Genomic DNA, 17,626 nt, shown 5'->3' with positions numbered 1-17,626 from the left:
TATTTTGGTTCTCTCAAAAATTAGTTGAGAAAAATTCGATAATTTAAGCCAAAATTTAGCATTTTCTCAACTAGTTTTCAAAAAAGCTAGGAGAGATAGAAACACCAAACTCTGCTGAAATATAAATCTTTCTCTGCAATCTTGCAAACTTGTTTTCCAGGAAATTCACTTTGAGCGTCCTTATTCAGAAACTCGTGGAGCCTACTTTGCCCTAATTTTATTCCTATTTCCGGCTGTAGATATCTTTTCCGCTTAGTATCATCATCGAAATTGTTTTTTTTTAAATGAAAACATATAATATAAATACATGTATATTATATGTGTATATATAATTCAACCACGCAAATTTTTAGATTTGAGAACTGAACTTGAATTATAGTTCTCTTGTTTTTTTTTAAATAATAGTAATAGTTCAGTGCCCGACTCTCATTGTCACGCGGGTCTCTTGTCAACGGTTAATCGACGCCATACCACAGACCACCTCTTTGTTACGTCAAACTTGCGTATTAAAGGGGAAATATTTTTAAAAAAAAAATTTCAAACCCCCCACCAAAACTTAAAAGGGAAAAAAGGGGGCCCGTTTTTTTTTTTTTTTTTAAAAGGGGGGGGGGGGCGGGGGTGGTTTTTTTTTTTTTAATAGCTTAATTTTTTTTTTTTTTGAAGGAATTTTTATTTTTTTAATAAATAAAAAAAATAAAAAAAAAAAAAAAAGGAAGTGTTTTTTTTTTTTTTTTTTTTTTTTTTCCCCCTCTTACTACAAAAAAAAAAAAGGAAAAAAATATTGGTCCTACCTTTTTTTCTTATCAGATAGTAGGGGGGGGGGGAAACCAAAAAAAAAAAATGAGGAAAAAAAAAGCTCAAAGGTACAAATCGGGAGAGCACTTTTCTTCCCTTACCGCTGCTCCTTTCCACAGCTTTTACAAATTGCTAATAGTAATAAAATTCCTAGGTATTAAGTATTCTTTAATGCTACGCGGTAGTTGGAACACAAACAACACACAAGAGCGCCCACTTATTGCCTTAAAGTTGGGTGATTAAACCGACTATTAAAATCTAGTAACTCGTACAACCACGTTCTTAAATGAATAATGGAAAGGTGAGCAGAAGAAACAAAATAATAACTGAATAACAGCAAAAAAAAACAAAGTGCTAAGGAGAAAGGTATAAAAATTATAAGGAACCAGTACAGAAGAGCAGCCCCAAACGGAAATGAGAAATAGAACAGAAACTGGAGTAATGCTGAGAAGCAAAACTAAAGCTAGGGAAATTGACACGCCTGACATTTTATGAAGAGCTTTTTTCATAGATGCGCAATGAGATAACTCCTAGACTCCTAACAGTTCTCAATTCGGCAGCGTTACATTTTTCTGCATTCCGGATTACAAGAAGTGTACAAGTTACTAAAGTCTACAAGATCACGTTCGCGATAGTTCGTACAGCAGTTCACTTGGCAAGTCGCAGTTGTCTCTCCAGGTCTGCCAGTTGGTGCTCATAATAAAGCAAACCATTTCGAGCTCCAGTCAACCGGTGGATAATGTGTGCTCTTCTCTCAGGATAATTTGCTTGCTGAATCGTGACCGAAATCGTCACTATGATAGCAAAGGGTGTGGAACTTCCTACAGTTGTTCTCATCGCGCGTACAGAAATTTTCCAGATAATGGACGCAGGTCACTCGTTCAGCAAAGAGGCGCCTGCTGTCCGCAACTGCGAGGACAACGAAGCTCGAGAGTGAGCGATAATTCCCTGCCCTATCACAGAAAGCCCAACGCATGAAATCCTTCTCAAAGGCACGGTTAGCGCCTCCTTCAAACCTTCTAGGTTACTTCTGAAAACATGGCTCAAAATTTTACCCGCTTGAAGCAATGATAAGTTGATTATTAAGTGAATATTAGTCATAGTAAGCAAATAATGGTACAAGCGAATAATAATGCAACATTTGAAGCGATTAGATGAGCATATCTTTCTACTTGTGTAAAGGATATACTCTATCTTTATTACTACGCCTTAAATTGTTTGGTCGACCTTGTCGACAACCATCGTGTTCAGCTTTATGGTCTGGGAATAGGCAATGTTGTCGCCACGATTGACCCAAACACATGCAAGACATGCAAGACAGCAAAACTAATACGCGTAGAGCCAGAGTCACTGTCACTGAAATAATATTGCTAAAATTTTCTGATCACAACTATGGTAGTTTGTTCCTGTGATGCGACGCCGGTCTTAATAATTGCATGTATAGTCGGTTCAAGACGACATGAAGCACGGACATTTGCGTAAGCGGCCGCGCTCGAAGCGGTGTAGTGGAGGCAGCGGTTGGAATCGAGGTGGAACTATGGCGAACAGAAGCAATGGGTGGCGGTAGCGAGGATCTTTACATGATCCCAACAGCATGGTTCCACAGCGCAAATTCGACCGCAGCCGTTTGCGCAACTATCCGTGCCTCATGTCGTTTTGACTCAACTATAGCTCGACACACCGACAGTAACAATTTGCCTCAAACTTGGGTCATTGAACAAATGTTACACGTATAACTATAGTGAGAACGAAAACCAGGCAGAACGATAAGCACACAGGAATGATCATAATCTACAGTGGACAGGATATTTATGCAGCTGAAAAAGAGGTTTAGCGAATAACAATTGATGAAGCTGATGATAAAGGAGGTTGAAAGTTCAGAGGACTTCGATCAGCCATGAGATAGTGAAAGTTACAATATGAGTCATAGGCTAGAAGAGGCTAGTTCTATTAAAGGCATCACCCCACGAATCTGAGGTGGTGCAGATTTCAGGTGGAGTATTCGTCTACGGGATGGGAGACTACGGAGAGGGAGGTGATTCCGTCCATTTCTTCCTAATTGCCGTAAAAAAAACGGTCCGGAAGATGCGGCGCTGCACAAGACTGGCGCGCTCCAATCGAACCTCTTGTACAAAATGGTGCGCCAAAACGAATGAAGCCGTATCTTCCGGGCCGTTTTTTACGGCAATTAGGAAGAAATGGACGGAATCACCCCCCTCTCCGTAGTCTCCCATCCTATATACGAATACTCCACCTGAAATCTGCACTACCTCAGATTCGTGGGGTGATGCCTTTAAGCCTTACAATCTGATGTAGGTGAAAACGAGAAAACAAGGTAAGTAGACAGGATAGAGAAAGATGGAGGTTTCCCCTGTAATAACGATGTTTGCTTATAATGAAATAGTAGATTAATCTCATCTCAGAAGTGTGCTTTAACAACTGCAATTTGTGCCTCTGTCCGGCGTGGTCAATTCACACTGGTCCAAAGTTTGCGCCGAGTGTGTATCTCAATATGGTACGTTCTGTTTTCGAGCGCTCAATCATTTTTAAAACTTCTGTTCTCTCCTCGAGTGCACATCTAGAATTTCTTTCTTGATCCGTTAGTAGAGCCGGTGTAGTGATTAGTCGCTCGCCTTAACACCCTTTTGGACAACCGGATTGTATTGTACTTGGAAACAATCAAGATATAAGAGAATATCTAGAATAAAAAACATATAGAAAATAAATATAAGTCACACCTTTATCTGCTTTTTAAGCGCACTTGTATTGTCTAAATAAATTCATCTAATGCCACGCGGGACTTAGTACTTGTAAATAAACTTGTCTAGGAGTACAGAGCAGGACACTTGTCTCTTGTGCAACGTTATCCTTATAGCACACAAAAATCCCCTAACTGGGAAATCGACAGTTTATAACATGAGCATACGTACCAACAACATACAAAACACAAACAATACATACCCAACATACAAAACATAATGTACATACTGGTAAACTTCGCCTGTGAACATAACCAAGAAATGAACAACAACATACAACTACTATCACTGCGTTGTATGCGACGGTGACTTGTGTACTTGTTTGGTTGCTCGCCAACTGGTCCTTGACCTCCCATGCAGATGTAAAACTAGCAATTTCACACGATACAAACGCGACCAAAGTAGGCTTTTACTTCAAACTTAGGTAAATAAACCAGAAGATCACATGCATCAAATGCATACGAAACAAACGAATGATATTCACAATGAGCGATTTCATACACTTTTTTTCCTATGAGTTCTTCTAGAAAACAATTCCAACTACTTACGAAATGCATAATAGCGCACAAATGAACATATACGAGTGACATTCCATAATTACTTACAGAAATAATGAAATGCATGATGAAATGAATGACGAAAAGAAATGAAAGTACTTGAGCTACAGAATTTTAACGAGCAAACATCGTGAGGAGCCTATCAAGGCTAACTTGTGGAAATATGAAGCAAATTTAATGGCAGTTTGAAAACACTTGAAAACTCGTGAAATGAGTAAAGCAAGGCAGACTTGTGAACCAAATGAAGCGGCTTGCTACAACGCAACCAGTGAACATTCTATAGGATGGAGAGGAACGTTGTGTTGTTAGAGCTTTGCGTGGATTTTAGATGAAAACTTCAGATATCACATTCCTTGCCTATTGATTGACAGAGAACCGATACTTGACTAACAGTTCAAAATACAGAATACTTGATATAGTACATAAAAGTGAACTAATACTTCATAGTACACAATAGTACAAAAAAGGAAAAATTAATTGAAGTCGATCTTATCGACAACCATGCTCTTATACTCCTTCGTCGACTTCGTCGACATTTCGGTCCAGCAAATTGCGAGATGGACTTCATTGCCTCCTTAGTCGTTTCAGCTCCTGTCTGGCATCTTCGATCCTTTGCCGCAATTCTCCTCTTGCGTTCGGCACGTTGCACAGTGCTCTGTGATGATCACTGTCTTGTGCTGTGAAATCTTCCGCACATGTTCCTTTTAACCGTTTGCATTATCAACAGCTTCGTTTTCTGAACCTACATCTAACGGGGGGTCACTTGTTCAAACAATGCTTGCACAGTCCATTGAATGCTGCCAAATTTTATCTTTCGTCTCCGCCAGTTACTCGAGTGGATATGAGTCTGAGTGGTGGGGTCCAACCTCTTTGCAGAATATAGCGCCCACCAACCACTCTTCGACTCCTCTCGACAATTCACCAATAGTTCGACAGAAGAAGTTTCTTAAACCTTGTTCCATTTCTTCGATTTCTTCGCGAACTTGTCGGATTTTCCAGTGCACATCACTGGCTCTTCACTCGTCACTCGTCTCTCGTCACTTGATATGGTTGTTAGGCCTACTTCTTCCCCATCCTTATCCATATCCTTGCGTAAGTCAGCGTTGACTTCCCTGACCACTTTATCGAAGTATTCTTGATCTCCCATACATTCCTCGTTAATCTTATCCCCGACAAAGAGTACTTGTCGAGTGCAGGTGAGCTTGCCGTTTTCGATTCTTCTTTCCACCGTTACTTGTTTCATGTTTTGATCCTTTAAAATGCTTCTCGTATGCCACGCTTGCACAAGTAAAGCGTCCAACCTTTATTCACACCCAATCGACAACGGTGGCGATTACCTCAAACTCGGCTAATTAAACCCGAGAAGGATCTTATTGAAAATAAAATACGAACAATACAAACATGTATTTTTTTACGACAGAAACATTGTTTTTTTATGAGAGACATACATTTGTCGCGAAAAAAGAAAATGAGGGAATTCAAAAGTGCAAAAAGTCAAGCAAAGGAAGCACCGAGGAAGAGTAAAGCGCTGGGCATGAAGAAGCCTGACTCTACCCCTTACAGATTTTTCTCGACCGTTTTTTCTCAGAAAACATCACAAAGAATCGCGGTCTTTCCCCGATAATCCTCACATGCGTTCACTTGTACTAGGTGACCAGCCATTGTTCTTCTACTTTCTGTGGGACATACTCTTATTGCCCTATCCATGTCGACAGTCTTTTTCTGATACTCTTTTTTAGCCTCCAACACTGATCTTAACACTTGGTCTTCGTTTTTCAAGTTTTTTATGTCGTGTTCCAGGTCGCTGATCCTGCTTTGTAGGAGAAACAATGTACGCTTGCGTATCTCATGCCTGTATTGAATTGTAATCCCGACCGATGCAACATAAAGGGCACTTGTAGTGTCTACATAAATTCTTCTAATGCCACGCGGGACTTGGTACTTGTGAGTAAACTTGCCCAGAAGTACAGAGCAGAACACCTGCCTCTTATGCAACTTTATCCTTATAGCACAGAAAGGGCCCCCAACTGTGTAATCGACAGCATATATACAATATACAAAGCAAGATGTTTATACTGATAAGCTTCACCTGTAAACATAACCAAGAAATCAATAACAACATACAATAACTACCACTGCTATTATATTCCTTCGTCGACCTCATCGACAGCTTCACTGAAGTGGATGCTTCTACAACATTGAATAAACCAGATACACCAGAACTATTGTAGAGCGGAATAATCGTCTTCTGGCTATTAGGAGAAAGTAGGTATTGTATCGTCCAGTGGAAGTAGCAGCGAGGAACCGAAATTGGAAGCGCAGATTGAAGCGTCCAGCGTTTGCAGCCCACCAAACTCTTGAAGCTTCTGCGGTGCGTCCGACGACGCTTACATACTCTTCGCACGAGATGGGAAATTTTTAGCTATTGTAGATTATTGTAGCACAGCTATAGCCGGCAAGGTCAAGTAACAAGTGCCTCTCCCCAGTTCATAAATGTGTCTCCGGTGCACCGGAAGGAAGGATTGCATCCGAAGTTTTGCCTTAGTCAGGTCCAACATTACAGCTGCAGAAAGTGGGCCATTCAGCTCTCCAGACATTTCACGTCGTTTTCTCTAATTCACTGGAGAGAAAACTGATGAAGGTCGACAAGCGTTCTCTAGTGCTTAACTATGATCACTCAATCCAAATTCGAAGTTGCCACGTGTGACTTTTGAGCACTCGTCGATCCCTTTATACCGTACGTGAGTGCGACTGATCGACCTTTGATAAAGCAATCTTTCCCAAGGCTACTGCTGATCGGCTAGGTGATAATAGAACCTAAGCTACAATATGGGTCATATAAACTACAATATGAAATCCCTTAGTTAAGATGGGATGCATTGCATAGAAAGGCGTCGAACGCTCAAAATATTGAATAGAGTACAGTATACTCCAGCCCAGCTGAGGTGGTTCAGTGAGTGTCCTTCGAAGTGATGGGATAGCAGCCGTCTCCGATGATCGCCTGCGCCACGATGCTCATGCTCCGTCTCGTCATCTCCTTGTGCGCTGTGGTACTTCTTCCTGGGTCGCTGTACTCTTGCTGAAAAAGGAGAGCTTACCATCTTTATTGTATCCTGGTCTTCTAGATCATCTTTGCACATTTCAATGATCATCTTTAAACTGATTTTGGACACTGCGCAGGTAATCGTGGTCTTCGGACCGTCTGCGGCAGTCTTTGTTATACGCAGGAGATGATTCATCATCATCAACTTTGAGAGATTCAAGATTTTCTGCTTTAAAACGCGTAGAAACAATCTCAAGCTTTTTCGTAAACTGAGTCAGTAAGCGTTTATGTGAGGAAAGCTGCGCAGACATTATGGCACAGTGATTCGCAAGTGCGAACGCGAGTGTATCAGCGATGAGAAAAACTGATGGAATGAGAACGCGATCTTGCAAAAAAAATTTCTGATCTGCAACTCAAAATGTCGGTCGCTGAGGAAAACAGTAGAGAGCACAGCAGGAATCTTGAAGCGAAAGCGAATCTTGAATACTCGCAAAAGTTTTACTGAGCTGAGCTGAATCCGTCGGAAGGATGCACCATAACGCGGCTAGTGGTTGGACTCGATATCTTTGGCATAGCTCGCCTTACTAGTCCAGGCTAGTGCCACGCGGATATGGTATACCTCAAACTTGGGTAATTAAACCTTGTTTATTTTTATTTACAAATAAAATGCGACATAAAAGAAAAAAACGCGATAAGTAGGCAAAGCAAAACCATTTGCAATGAAAATACGTAAAAAAAAAAGTGAAAGTAACGCAATAAATGGAACTTTCACTGACGCGTTCTTATAGCGTCTTCATGTTTAACATTCCTAGATTCTTGGGGTAAATAACATGAGAAAGCCATCAATCAATAACATTCTAGACGGATGAGCGTTCATATTCGATTACAATTAAATACCATACAATTATTGTATCACTCGGTCCTTGTCACCAGTCGACATTTATCGACATGCATTGGGATCAGTGGTGTTCTCATCTCCTTGTATGACATGTTCGAAGATGTGCCTTCTAACGGGACCCTTCCACGCGGTAGCTGCCTCGCCCAAACCATAATTGGTTGCCACGTAGTTTGACCAATGGAAAGAGCCCTTAATATTGGGTAATTAAACGGTCATCTATAAACTTAATTACTTCAAAATAAAAGGCGAATTACAACGAATAAAGTCAAAGCTATAGCTAAAGAATAAATTTAAGGTCAGAAAAGAGATCTAGGTAATAAATGATATAATAACACGAATTATTTATTAAAAACGATTAAGCGAGGATTATCATAAGTGATGCAGGGGATGAGTGATAACAACTACAAATAAGTGAGAATAAATGAGCATAAGCGAGAATAGCTAAGCGCATTCAATGAAAATTATTCCAGTAATGTACGAGTGCGGGCGAAACAAATCAGACAAAAGGATATACGCACTTTATATGAACAAGACCAGCGAAGGTAAAGAAAATCGAAGCAATGAAAGTCACCATCTAACGGATTCGCCCCTCCCGCATCAAATATATAAACGAATAAATGTACCGTTTCTCAACGTCGTCTGGTGCCTTTAAAAATTCTTGCACCTGCCCCCAACGACGCCTCTATCAGCACTGACCATCTCATGCCACCGAATCCCAATGATTTTTCCTAAAAATCAACAGCTCAAACACAATTTAGAACATCAATACTATTAAATAAAATAACGACGACATTTTTGGTAAAAAAAAAAGGTCTCAAGCCGCTCCATTGCCGTTACATTGGTTCTAGCGTGGATCTTTACACGTTGCTTCAGTTGCTCCTTTGACGATTTGTTCCCAAGACGTTTATTATGATTTCGACAAGGTATATATATATATATATATATATATATATATATATATATATATATATATATATATATATATATATATATATATATATATATATATATATATATATATATATATATATATATATATATATATATAGCATGTCCGAAACTCAATCGTACAAATCGACTTCGGCTTAGACAAAACATTAGACGTTTTAAAATCGTTGATTAAGGTTTTAGACTTTCATATTAGCTTGTGATTCATTTCAGAAAAGTTCAGAATTCTGCAGAGTTGCAGAAAACTCCCGCGGAAGCAAACAGAAGCAAACGAGTCAGATTGCCTTTTTTCGTGCTTTTGCTCTTTGATAAGTTACGAAAAGTCGCATAAGAATAGTCAGGATCGGTGTGATAATCAGTATGAAAAGCAGTGTCTTAAATGAGAGGGGAGGTGAAACAGTCGATGTACACAATGTACGAAACATTTCCACAATTTTTTTCAGCGGATGGCAAAGAGAAGTGGTTATCAGTCAGAAGATTCGTTATTCCTTGTTGTTTTAGCAAAACACCATCGCTGAAGTAGCTGAGTTCTCCGACAATTTCGGAGAACTCAGCTTCTTCAACGATGGCGTTTTCTTCAACGAAGGAAACCGTCCCTCCCCAGCAGAAAATTGTGCAATGTTCTCGGATTCTTGATGAGTTGAAGTTGAGGAAGACTTTGTTAATGTGGCCGCTTGGGGTACAAATCGCAACTTGAAATTGATGTCCACAGTTGATTTCGGCTGTGATTTCACCTTCATCGGATTTGCATGCGATAGATACTTGTGCTCCTGTGAAGCAATCGTAGCATCAGGATAATTCTGAGGTGATTATCAAATAATGTGTGTGACGTGAAGAGACTAGCTGTAAGTCATTTGTGATGATGTGGAGTTTTGCGGCAGTTCCTATTTTTTTTTTTTTTTTTTTTTTTTTTTTTCTTTTTATAAATTATTATTTTTTTGGTAATTTGTGGTAGAGGTGTTTTCTTGAACAGTTCGCTGATATCTACATTACTGCAGGTGCATACAGCCTGATTCGTTGCTGGTGAGCAAACGCACGCGTTACTCGGAAAGTTGCATCTGAAATGTTTGGGATCGTCGCGGCTCATACGTTGTAGCTGACAAATTGTATTGGGGATGAGTTGTCCTGATGACGCTGGTTTTGTTATAGCTGTTGTTTTTCCATCGGTTACAAACGTAGCATTGGCATTTGGGGTACCATTGACGTGATCAGTGACAGTGGAGTGTTGTTCCATCTAGTGGTTTTCGCGGGATGTAAGACAATGTCTGTGCCTTCCGAGTGACCATTCTGTTGCAGTGTTACACGTGCTTCGACGGTGAATTCCCATAGTGGATAGTTGAAAACCGTGTATATTGTTCGCGATTCTGGAAACGCGTAGTAGCGATAGAAGAGACAGCTTGTCAAACAGAAAAAGCAGCCACTGCAAGTTAAACATCCACAGCTCGCTGCACAAAATGCATAGTGAGGATGGCTATTCGCTGTGTGGGAAATTTCTTAAATTTTGTCAGTGGACTTGACTTTGTCATAAGTTCCAGTGTTACAACTTCCCGCAGAGCGACATCTGCGCACTGATTCTGAGTAGAAATGATGATCCCTCGTGAAAAATTCGATTTTTCTCTTGCATGTGAAGTACAATCCTTTCACTCTGATTGTTATCATACAGACGTAGGTGTTATTGCCGTTCTTGAGAACAAGACATGTTTCTTGATTGAGAGATTGTAACGTCAGAATTGACGCTTAGTTGAAGGTGCAGGTGTTTTCGTTTCCACTCTGTATACATGTTTCTTCCGTTGCCGTGAAGGAGATGACCTCTGAGCATTGATTACTTGAGCATATAACGGTGAAAACGATGGCAAGTTAGAGTCTACGGCGATGTCGTGTGTAGACGGCGAGGTTTTGTCGTTTTCTGACGATCTTCGAGAATGTTTCCTTGGCTAGTTGTCGACAAAGATGGACTAAAAGCTCGATCACTACGGAGAGGAATCGTACAGCCGGGAGGAGCATGCTCAAAGTAAGGATAACGATGATGAGGATGCTTCTAGTCATTATAATTTGAGTTTTGGACCAGCAATTTGGGTTGTGGATGAGTTCGAGACATAGTGAGCAGTCGATGAGTTCGCATACAGAAGAAGGTTGACAAATCACTTCTCGTTTATATGTGAGTTTTACATCGTTCCAGGCAGAGACTTCTACTCTGTAAGTGAATGCCACGAAATTTATTGGGAAGACGATATTCTAAGTTGATGGGTTGGTGATGAATTGAGAGTATGTGGTTGGCTGCAGAATTTGTTTGAGTAACGCTCGCCTTGAAATTCCCTTAAGAATCGCCACGCGGGATAGTTACAGAGAATTTGGTGTTGAAGCAGCTCTTCTTGACAGGCATGTTTTGGGTATTGCAGGTACTGAACCGTTTCTTGACTTGGTTATTGTTTCCTGACGACCAGATGCCGAGAGTCCAGCGAATATTTGTTCGAAGATCAGCGAGTAGAGTGGTATCGACGGGTATTGACGCTATCGACCGAAGGGAAATGTCGGTTGGTGAGAGTCAGCGGTAGAGGGCAGGAGAAGCCGCGAGAAGCCGCCAGAGGAAAAGTGCGAGCGTTGTATTTTATACATTACTGTCGAAGCCTACCCTGTTGAACTTTCTCCAATCTTCCTTCGAGGTAAGTAGGTGAAACCGAACCTTAGGTCGTCCAGGTCCTTCCGCATGACTTTGATCGTCTGGTCTTCGGAATTGGAGAAATGACGTTTTTTCTTCGTTGTGTTTCATCGGTGTTTCCTCGACTTTCACATACTCCTTTGTTGGCATGGCTTCCTCTGCTTTCGCCTGTCCGGACGGACCAGGCTGGGTATTGCATCCGCTGATTGTTCCATAGCCGTCTCGGCGAACAGTAACTCTAGATATCGATCGTCAATTTCTTTGTCATCGACTTCTGCTGCCTCAATCGCAGAGTGGTAGTGGTCAAGATCATGAACGCCCGTCATGTTTTCTTCGTTGCCCCTAGAGGCATCTTTTTCCGCCGTCTGACCTATTGACGGTTGCGAAGAGCTGGACAGTACAGCTTGGGGTGTCATATTGCGAATCGGCTGTTCGATGCGGGTCAACTGATCCGTTACTTCTGCAAGGCTTCCTCTCTCGTTATCGTACATTTTTTCAGCAAGAGCTAGTTCACACTCCATGTCTCGGATGTCGATATCTAAAGTATGAAGTGTCCTGCCAGCCTTCCTTTGGATATTTTCTCCTTTAAGATTGAGAAGCGGTGATAGGTACAGTCCTTCCGACTTGATCCGGAGCATTGCTTTCAGGAGTACATATTGTTGCGTGATTCCTAGAAGCTTCTCCTTCGTAACGCAGGCCGTCCCCAGGAAGCGATTTATTGGGAGGATCTGCTCTCCGCCTCCCGATGCGGAACAAGTACTTTGTATTCCATGTTGTTTCCATTCTGCATCGAGTGCGTTTGCCAGTTTGATTTGACGATGAATCTGGGACATTACGGAGGCTATTGCTTCTTCTATGTCTTTGATCTCTCGAATTCTTGACAGGCGTGCGAACGTGGATGTGTAGTTTTCAGACGCCAATATTGTGGAGTTTTCTGTGAAAAAAAAATTAGATATGGTCAGAGGGTAGTAAAACTATGAACAGAAAAAATATATACATATATACAAATGCAGAGTTGCTTTTGGTCTCCCTTTCGTCAATGTTGTTTATTGTGCGTCGGAACGACAATTTTCAAGTATAAAAACCAAATCTTTTTCAGAAGGGTTCTTAGTATTCTTATGAGAATTGTTGCCGTCCCAGTGGTTAAACACCAAATAATACGCACTCCACATGTGGACAAGAGGATGTAGGTGATTCCAATGAGTAGGACCAGACCTAGTATTGCAAAAGTGAGGGTCTTATACCATTGCAAGAATACTGCACCTATATGGGTGAAATCTGGCCTTTGTAGCTCTGAGTAAGATACTGATTCACCTTGTATCCATTGTTGCACTAACCCCTGTGCTGAGGCTGTGAATGTGAGAATACCAGCTATTTCTACCGAGGTGACAACTTGCCCACAAGAGACCGAACAAACGAAGTTTACTCGCGCTCTCGAAATGCTAAATCGTAATTCTGAGAGGGCACCTGTCGTATTGCATGGTATCGTGAAACTTGCTTGTTCGCATTGAACTTCAGCCTGGATATTGTCGCGGGAGGAAATGCATGTGGCCATTGTTGCAGCTCCCTTCGCGAAGCCATAGCAACCTACTAGATCGGCGATCGAGAGCTGACAGATTACTTCATCTACCAAGATGACGGAATCGATATTGTCTTGAAGTCCGTATTATTTATTATTATTTCTGAAGTCACCATGTGGAGACCGCGTGCCTGTACTTTTGAGGTAGGGTGCTGTCGGAACGATGTAAAGGAAATATTGCTGGCAATTGGTTTTCAACGTTATTGAACCATTGACCAATAGGGAAATCCTTACATTTACAATTGACTTTAGTCTCGGCTGGCATGCATACACAGCCTTCAAAGACTTCGCAGCTCAATGTTTGCGCATTGTCACGGATAAAACATCTGAGCGCAGGTATTGCATTGGTCTTCCAAACAGCAGTGTGTTTACCGTCTGATATGAATCGGGTATAAGGTAGTGGAATTGGTGGTAACGAAACTGAGCTGAGAGTGGAGGTGAAAGACTTTTCGCTGAATTCCGTCAATGTGGGTGATTTCGACTTTAGCAGCTTCGGCCCATCTATTGCAGTGAAGGATCTCAAAAGTTTTGTTATTGATGGGTTGAAGGTAGTTTCTATGAAACAAACATCCAGAACTTGGAAAAAAGCAATCGCATCCTGGTCCTCCGCAGGATTCTACGCAAGCTGTATTGCCTGGATATTGGTTTCCTTCTGCAAGTTCGGGTATGATGCTTGATGAGTTTATTGACGCGCATTTGTCACCTGTACATGAGCCACTACGAGGACAGCGCTTGCTATCCACTACTTTGTGGACAGTGTCTCTAGTGAACATGTCTGTCTCGGGTTCGCAATTGAGGAGAAGCGATTTCCATTGAAGACGTACCTCATGTATGGATGTGTCATTCCGAGTAATTTTGAGGCAGGCTTCACGCTTGAAGGGGTTTATTTTAAACACCTCTGAGAGCTCAATCTGGCACGGTCCGAACCCATTATTTGTGCATATGGTGGACCGATCCGTGACGATATTGATGAGTTGGCACTGCTTTGCTGCCGGTATGATCGCTATCAAGGATATTGCTATGATTTCTGCTGTGGAGTCTCTGTCGACTTTTGTCGGGAGTTTAACGTCATCTGATCCTGCAGTGGTCGAACAAAAACCAAACAAAATATGGGCTACCATTCTAATCGGTTTACCGATCACTAGTGGAACGTAGAGCAGTACGTAGCAGCCTGTGATTAGGAAATACAACAGGGTTGCTGTCCCTAGTATTGCACTTATCGGCCAACGTTCTGGGTTGAAGATATTGGCTGGACAAAAGCTGTAGGTTATTGCTTGACATAATGAAGATGGGTGACATAAGGTTTCGATAGTGTTCAGTTTTTCACCAAACTTCCACTGAACCAGGTGTTCAATAATACACCTAATACCTAAATACCTAAATATAATATCTGGCGGAAAACTGATATTCTCATCGACGCGAGGGTTATCGAACTGAACACAGTAATTCTCCGCACAGACTTCATACGGGATTCTATCGGGGGAAATAAGATGGACACCTCCTGGGACGCACTGTATTGAACGTATCGTTTCTTTGATTACTTCGCTCTTACTAGCAAGTATTGTAACACCCAGTGATAGCATCAGAGAGACTTGAAGTAATGTGGAAGCTTCCATTATCTTATTGATGCGTGCGATGGGTTCTGTGTCCTCTTTTTTTTTGGTGTAGTTGATCTTCTGTCGTGGACGAAGATCGTAGCGGTTATTGGGCTGCTGAGCTGTTCTTAATACTGGCGTGTCACGGTCTGATTGGTCTCTTTGATGAGACGGTTCTGTTGATGTCTGTTCCTCTGATTTGAGCTTCTTCGAAATTTCTTCAGTGCTACTGCCTTTATCATCAAGTTCCAAAGAGACGAGTAAATTTACAGGGCGCTTTACGAGGCGCTGCGATGGTAACCGTACTACTACCTCTCGAATTTTCCCTTCATTATTGGTTATTACTTGGTGTATCACTCCATGTTTTCATGAGCGAAGTGGTTGTAGAGAATCACATATAACTATCAGAGTTCCCACATTGTCTCGCGTGTCCGTGAACACTGTGACACACTTCGCGAGTATGCTTTTCACGAAGAGCCGTTAGGTATTGTGTCTGCCAAGTATTCCAAAACTTGTCCGTAAGTTTGCACGAGGCTTCTAAAGCTGCAATTGTTTGTCGTTTGGTGTTAATAACTGCTGCTTCTGTTGGTGGAAGATACGGGGGAGATCTTCTGATTCCGAGGTGAACCCCAACGGATACGATAACTGGATATCTCTTTGCTGAAAATCTATAGGGCGCAGGATTTGATCGTTATTGAAATCGTTCGTGATGTAGGTAAGTGGACGTGTATTGAGAAGTGCTCCTATGGTTGTTCAGTTGCCACGCGGGACTTGTGTATGAGAGTGCTCAACGACCAGTAGGCACCAACGTTTACCTTAAACTTGGGTAATTAAACGCAGATACAATTGTAATGCAATACAACAGAGGTTTACATAATGAAATAGATTCAAAGGCAAGACAAAATGGAAAAATGATCGTACGTACGGTGAGCACCACTATTTATGTTGCTCCGATGAGGAGGAGCGAGCTGAATGTCTCGAGCAAGTGGATTGATTGAGAGCTGTAGGTCGTTGTCGCAGAGGAATCGCTTGTCCTCGATGCAGAGGCGGTTGTGCTGTAGTGACTCGGTGACTTTATCGATTCTGGTTACCGTAAAAGTGTGCGGAGCTCCGTTGGCATCCCACATTTGCAGTGCCGTAATTCCACACGTCTTCAACAGTGGTGCGTTCGATCCAAAGGTGCTGATGGTAAGCCGCTTGGAATGCACGTCTTTCAGTTGCAGTCGTTTGGCCAACTCGTTGCTGATGAACGATCTGACGGCTCCTGTGTCGAGCATCACGTATATGGGCTCCAGCATTGCCGATTCTGGATTAAGCACCTGTGCTTGCCCTGCGAGTATCATGACTTCTGTATTGTCGTTGACGTGCAGGACTGTATTCGGTTGCGGCTTCGCATTGAGTGTGGGCTCGAAATTCACTAAATTCACCTTCGCAGGCGTCGCCGATGCCCGTGTTGTCGGTTTCGTTGGCTGTGATTGTTTCTCAGGCAGTTTTACTGGTGGAGGTAAACGTGATGGTGAGTGTGAGTCGAAGAATTTTTTGCAGATAGACGTATGATGTCCGGTTGTTCCGCAAACGCGGCAGGATCCTCTAGGACACTTCGTAGCTATGTGGTCGTTGGCTCCACAATTGTGACAGAGTTTCTTCGTTTTCATGATGTGTAGTTGTTGCTCGATTGTCGGTACTTCAGTACAATTTTTTGGTTGGTGTCCGCATTTGTCACAGTAGAAGCAATTCGTCGGTCGTCACTTCGTGGGGATATTGCTGGTATCTCTATTTTCCGGTACAACACGTTGCCGCTTCCTAGTTGGGTTGTGCTAATACTGCTCCACTTGTCGAGTGATCTTGAGTTCGGACTTGACGTACTCCTTGGCTGTTGAAAGCAGGGCCATTGTATTCCACGTGTTGTCCTTCTCATGATATGCTTTCTGCCGCAAGATGTGTCGCTGTATGTCCACTGAGAATTTAGCTAGAAGCTGCTTCTGCAGGAACGTGTTGTCTATATGTTCTCCTTTGAGATGTAGCTGTGAGACGATGGAATGTAGTTGTTCACACAACGTTTCCTGCTCTTCTAGCCGTTCGTTCCGAGCTGTTGTCGTTGTAAGTTTATGTAGAAGCTGGTCCACCAAGGCCTGTGTGTTACCGTATTTCTCTTTCAGAAGTTCGAACACGAGTTCGAATACGAATACGTACTGCCTGAAATCTCGAACTGTTTTACCGACTCCCTCGCATCTCCTTGTAACGCATCAAGAAGATAGTTCAATTTGAACAAATTGTCGATGTTCCTTGAGTGTACCGTGTGTTCAAACGATCTCCAAAAGGTTTCCCATTCCCAGATCTGCCCATTGAATTTAGGAATAGGAATTGGTGTAAGTTTCATTTCGTGGACATCTAGCGATGTGGTGGTATCGTTATTTCGTGATTCTTCGAGATCTTGTTGGAGTCTTGTCAGGTCTGTCACAGCTTTTTGGGTCTGATCCAAGAGCCCTTGAGCTGTGTCCACATTCGCCTCCACTCTTGATATGATTTGTGATATGGATGGTGTTTCTTTGTCCAAGTTGTCCGCAGCGCTTCCATAGTTCTCTAGAGCAATTTCGAGTTTGTTTGCTTCAGTTTCAAGAACAACCTTGGCTCTGCGAATACGCCGTCGAAGGGTTCTGATATCGGAGTCGTTCATCATTGAGGGGTCGAATTGCATGTCCAAGAGGTTTGCCTCTTCCTTCAGAATAGTGGACAAGCGATCTCCTGTTCGAGTGAGAAGGCCTTGTCGGGTTGACGGTGAAAAAGTCATGA

At 42.1% G+C, this 17,626-nt stretch overlaps 3 protein-coding genes across 6 annotated transcripts; all 3 read right to left on the bottom strand.

Annotated features, from left to right (window-relative positions):
- Nucleotides 1-5,057: 5,057 nt before the first annotated feature.
- RB195_011738 (uncharacterized protein) lies at nucleotides 5,058-5,354 on the bottom strand (the record flags this gene model as incomplete). Its single annotated transcript, XM_064193285.1, has 1 exon — nucleotides 5,058-5,354. The coding sequence occupies one exon, from the start codon at nucleotides 5,352-5,354 to the stop codon at nucleotides 5,058-5,060; it is 297 nt and encodes a 98-aa protein (XP_064050868.1).
- A 1,707-nt stretch (nucleotides 5,355-7,061) lies between these two features.
- On the bottom strand, nucleotides 7,062-16,488 carry RB195_011737 (uncharacterized protein; the record flags this gene model as incomplete). Of its 3 annotated transcripts, XM_064193284.1 has the most annotated exons (6): nucleotides 7,062-7,190; nucleotides 8,085-8,241; nucleotides 11,633-11,726; nucleotides 11,796-12,593; nucleotides 13,942-15,159; nucleotides 15,759-16,488. In XM_064193284.1, the coding sequence occupies 6 exons, from the start codon at nucleotides 16,486-16,488 to the stop codon at nucleotides 7,062-7,064; spliced, it is 3,126 nt and encodes a 1,041-aa protein (XP_064050865.1). The 3 variants fall into 3 exon arrangements, with proteins under 3 accessions (XP_064050865.1, XP_064050866.1, XP_064050867.1); XM_064193282.1 differs by lacking the exons at nucleotides 7,062-7,190; nucleotides 8,085-8,241; nucleotides 11,633-11,726 and adding exons at nucleotides 9,376-9,770; nucleotides 12,974-13,178 and having other exon boundaries at nucleotides 14,063-15,159; XM_064193283.1 differs by lacking the exons at nucleotides 7,062-7,190; nucleotides 8,085-8,241; nucleotides 11,633-11,726; nucleotides 13,942-15,159; nucleotides 15,759-16,488 and having other exon boundaries at nucleotides 11,788-12,297.
- A 162-nt stretch (nucleotides 16,489-16,650) lies between these two features.
- On the bottom strand, nucleotides 16,651-17,624 carry RB195_011736 (uncharacterized protein; the record flags this gene model as incomplete). 2 transcript variants are annotated; one of them, XM_064193280.1, is made up of 2 exons in its annotated part: nucleotides 16,651-16,965; nucleotides 17,052-17,624. In XM_064193280.1, 2 exons carry the CDS (start codon nucleotides 17,622-17,624, stop codon nucleotides 16,651-16,653), a joined length of 888 nt encoding a protein of 295 aa, XP_064050863.1. The 2 variants fall into 2 exon arrangements, with proteins under 2 accessions (XP_064050863.1, XP_064050864.1); XM_064193281.1 differs by having other exon boundaries at nucleotides 16,651-17,029; nucleotides 17,077-17,624.
- Between the last annotated feature and the right edge of the window lie 2 nt (nucleotides 17,625-17,626).

Source organism: Necator americanus, chromosome III (genome assembly GCF_031761385.1).
Source record: "Necator americanus strain Aroian chromosome III, whole genome shotgun sequence".
Taxonomy (NCBI): domain Eukaryota; kingdom Metazoa; phylum Nematoda; class Chromadorea; order Rhabditida; family Ancylostomatidae; genus Necator; species Necator americanus.
This window is presented reverse-complemented; position numbering and strand designations above follow the sequence as displayed.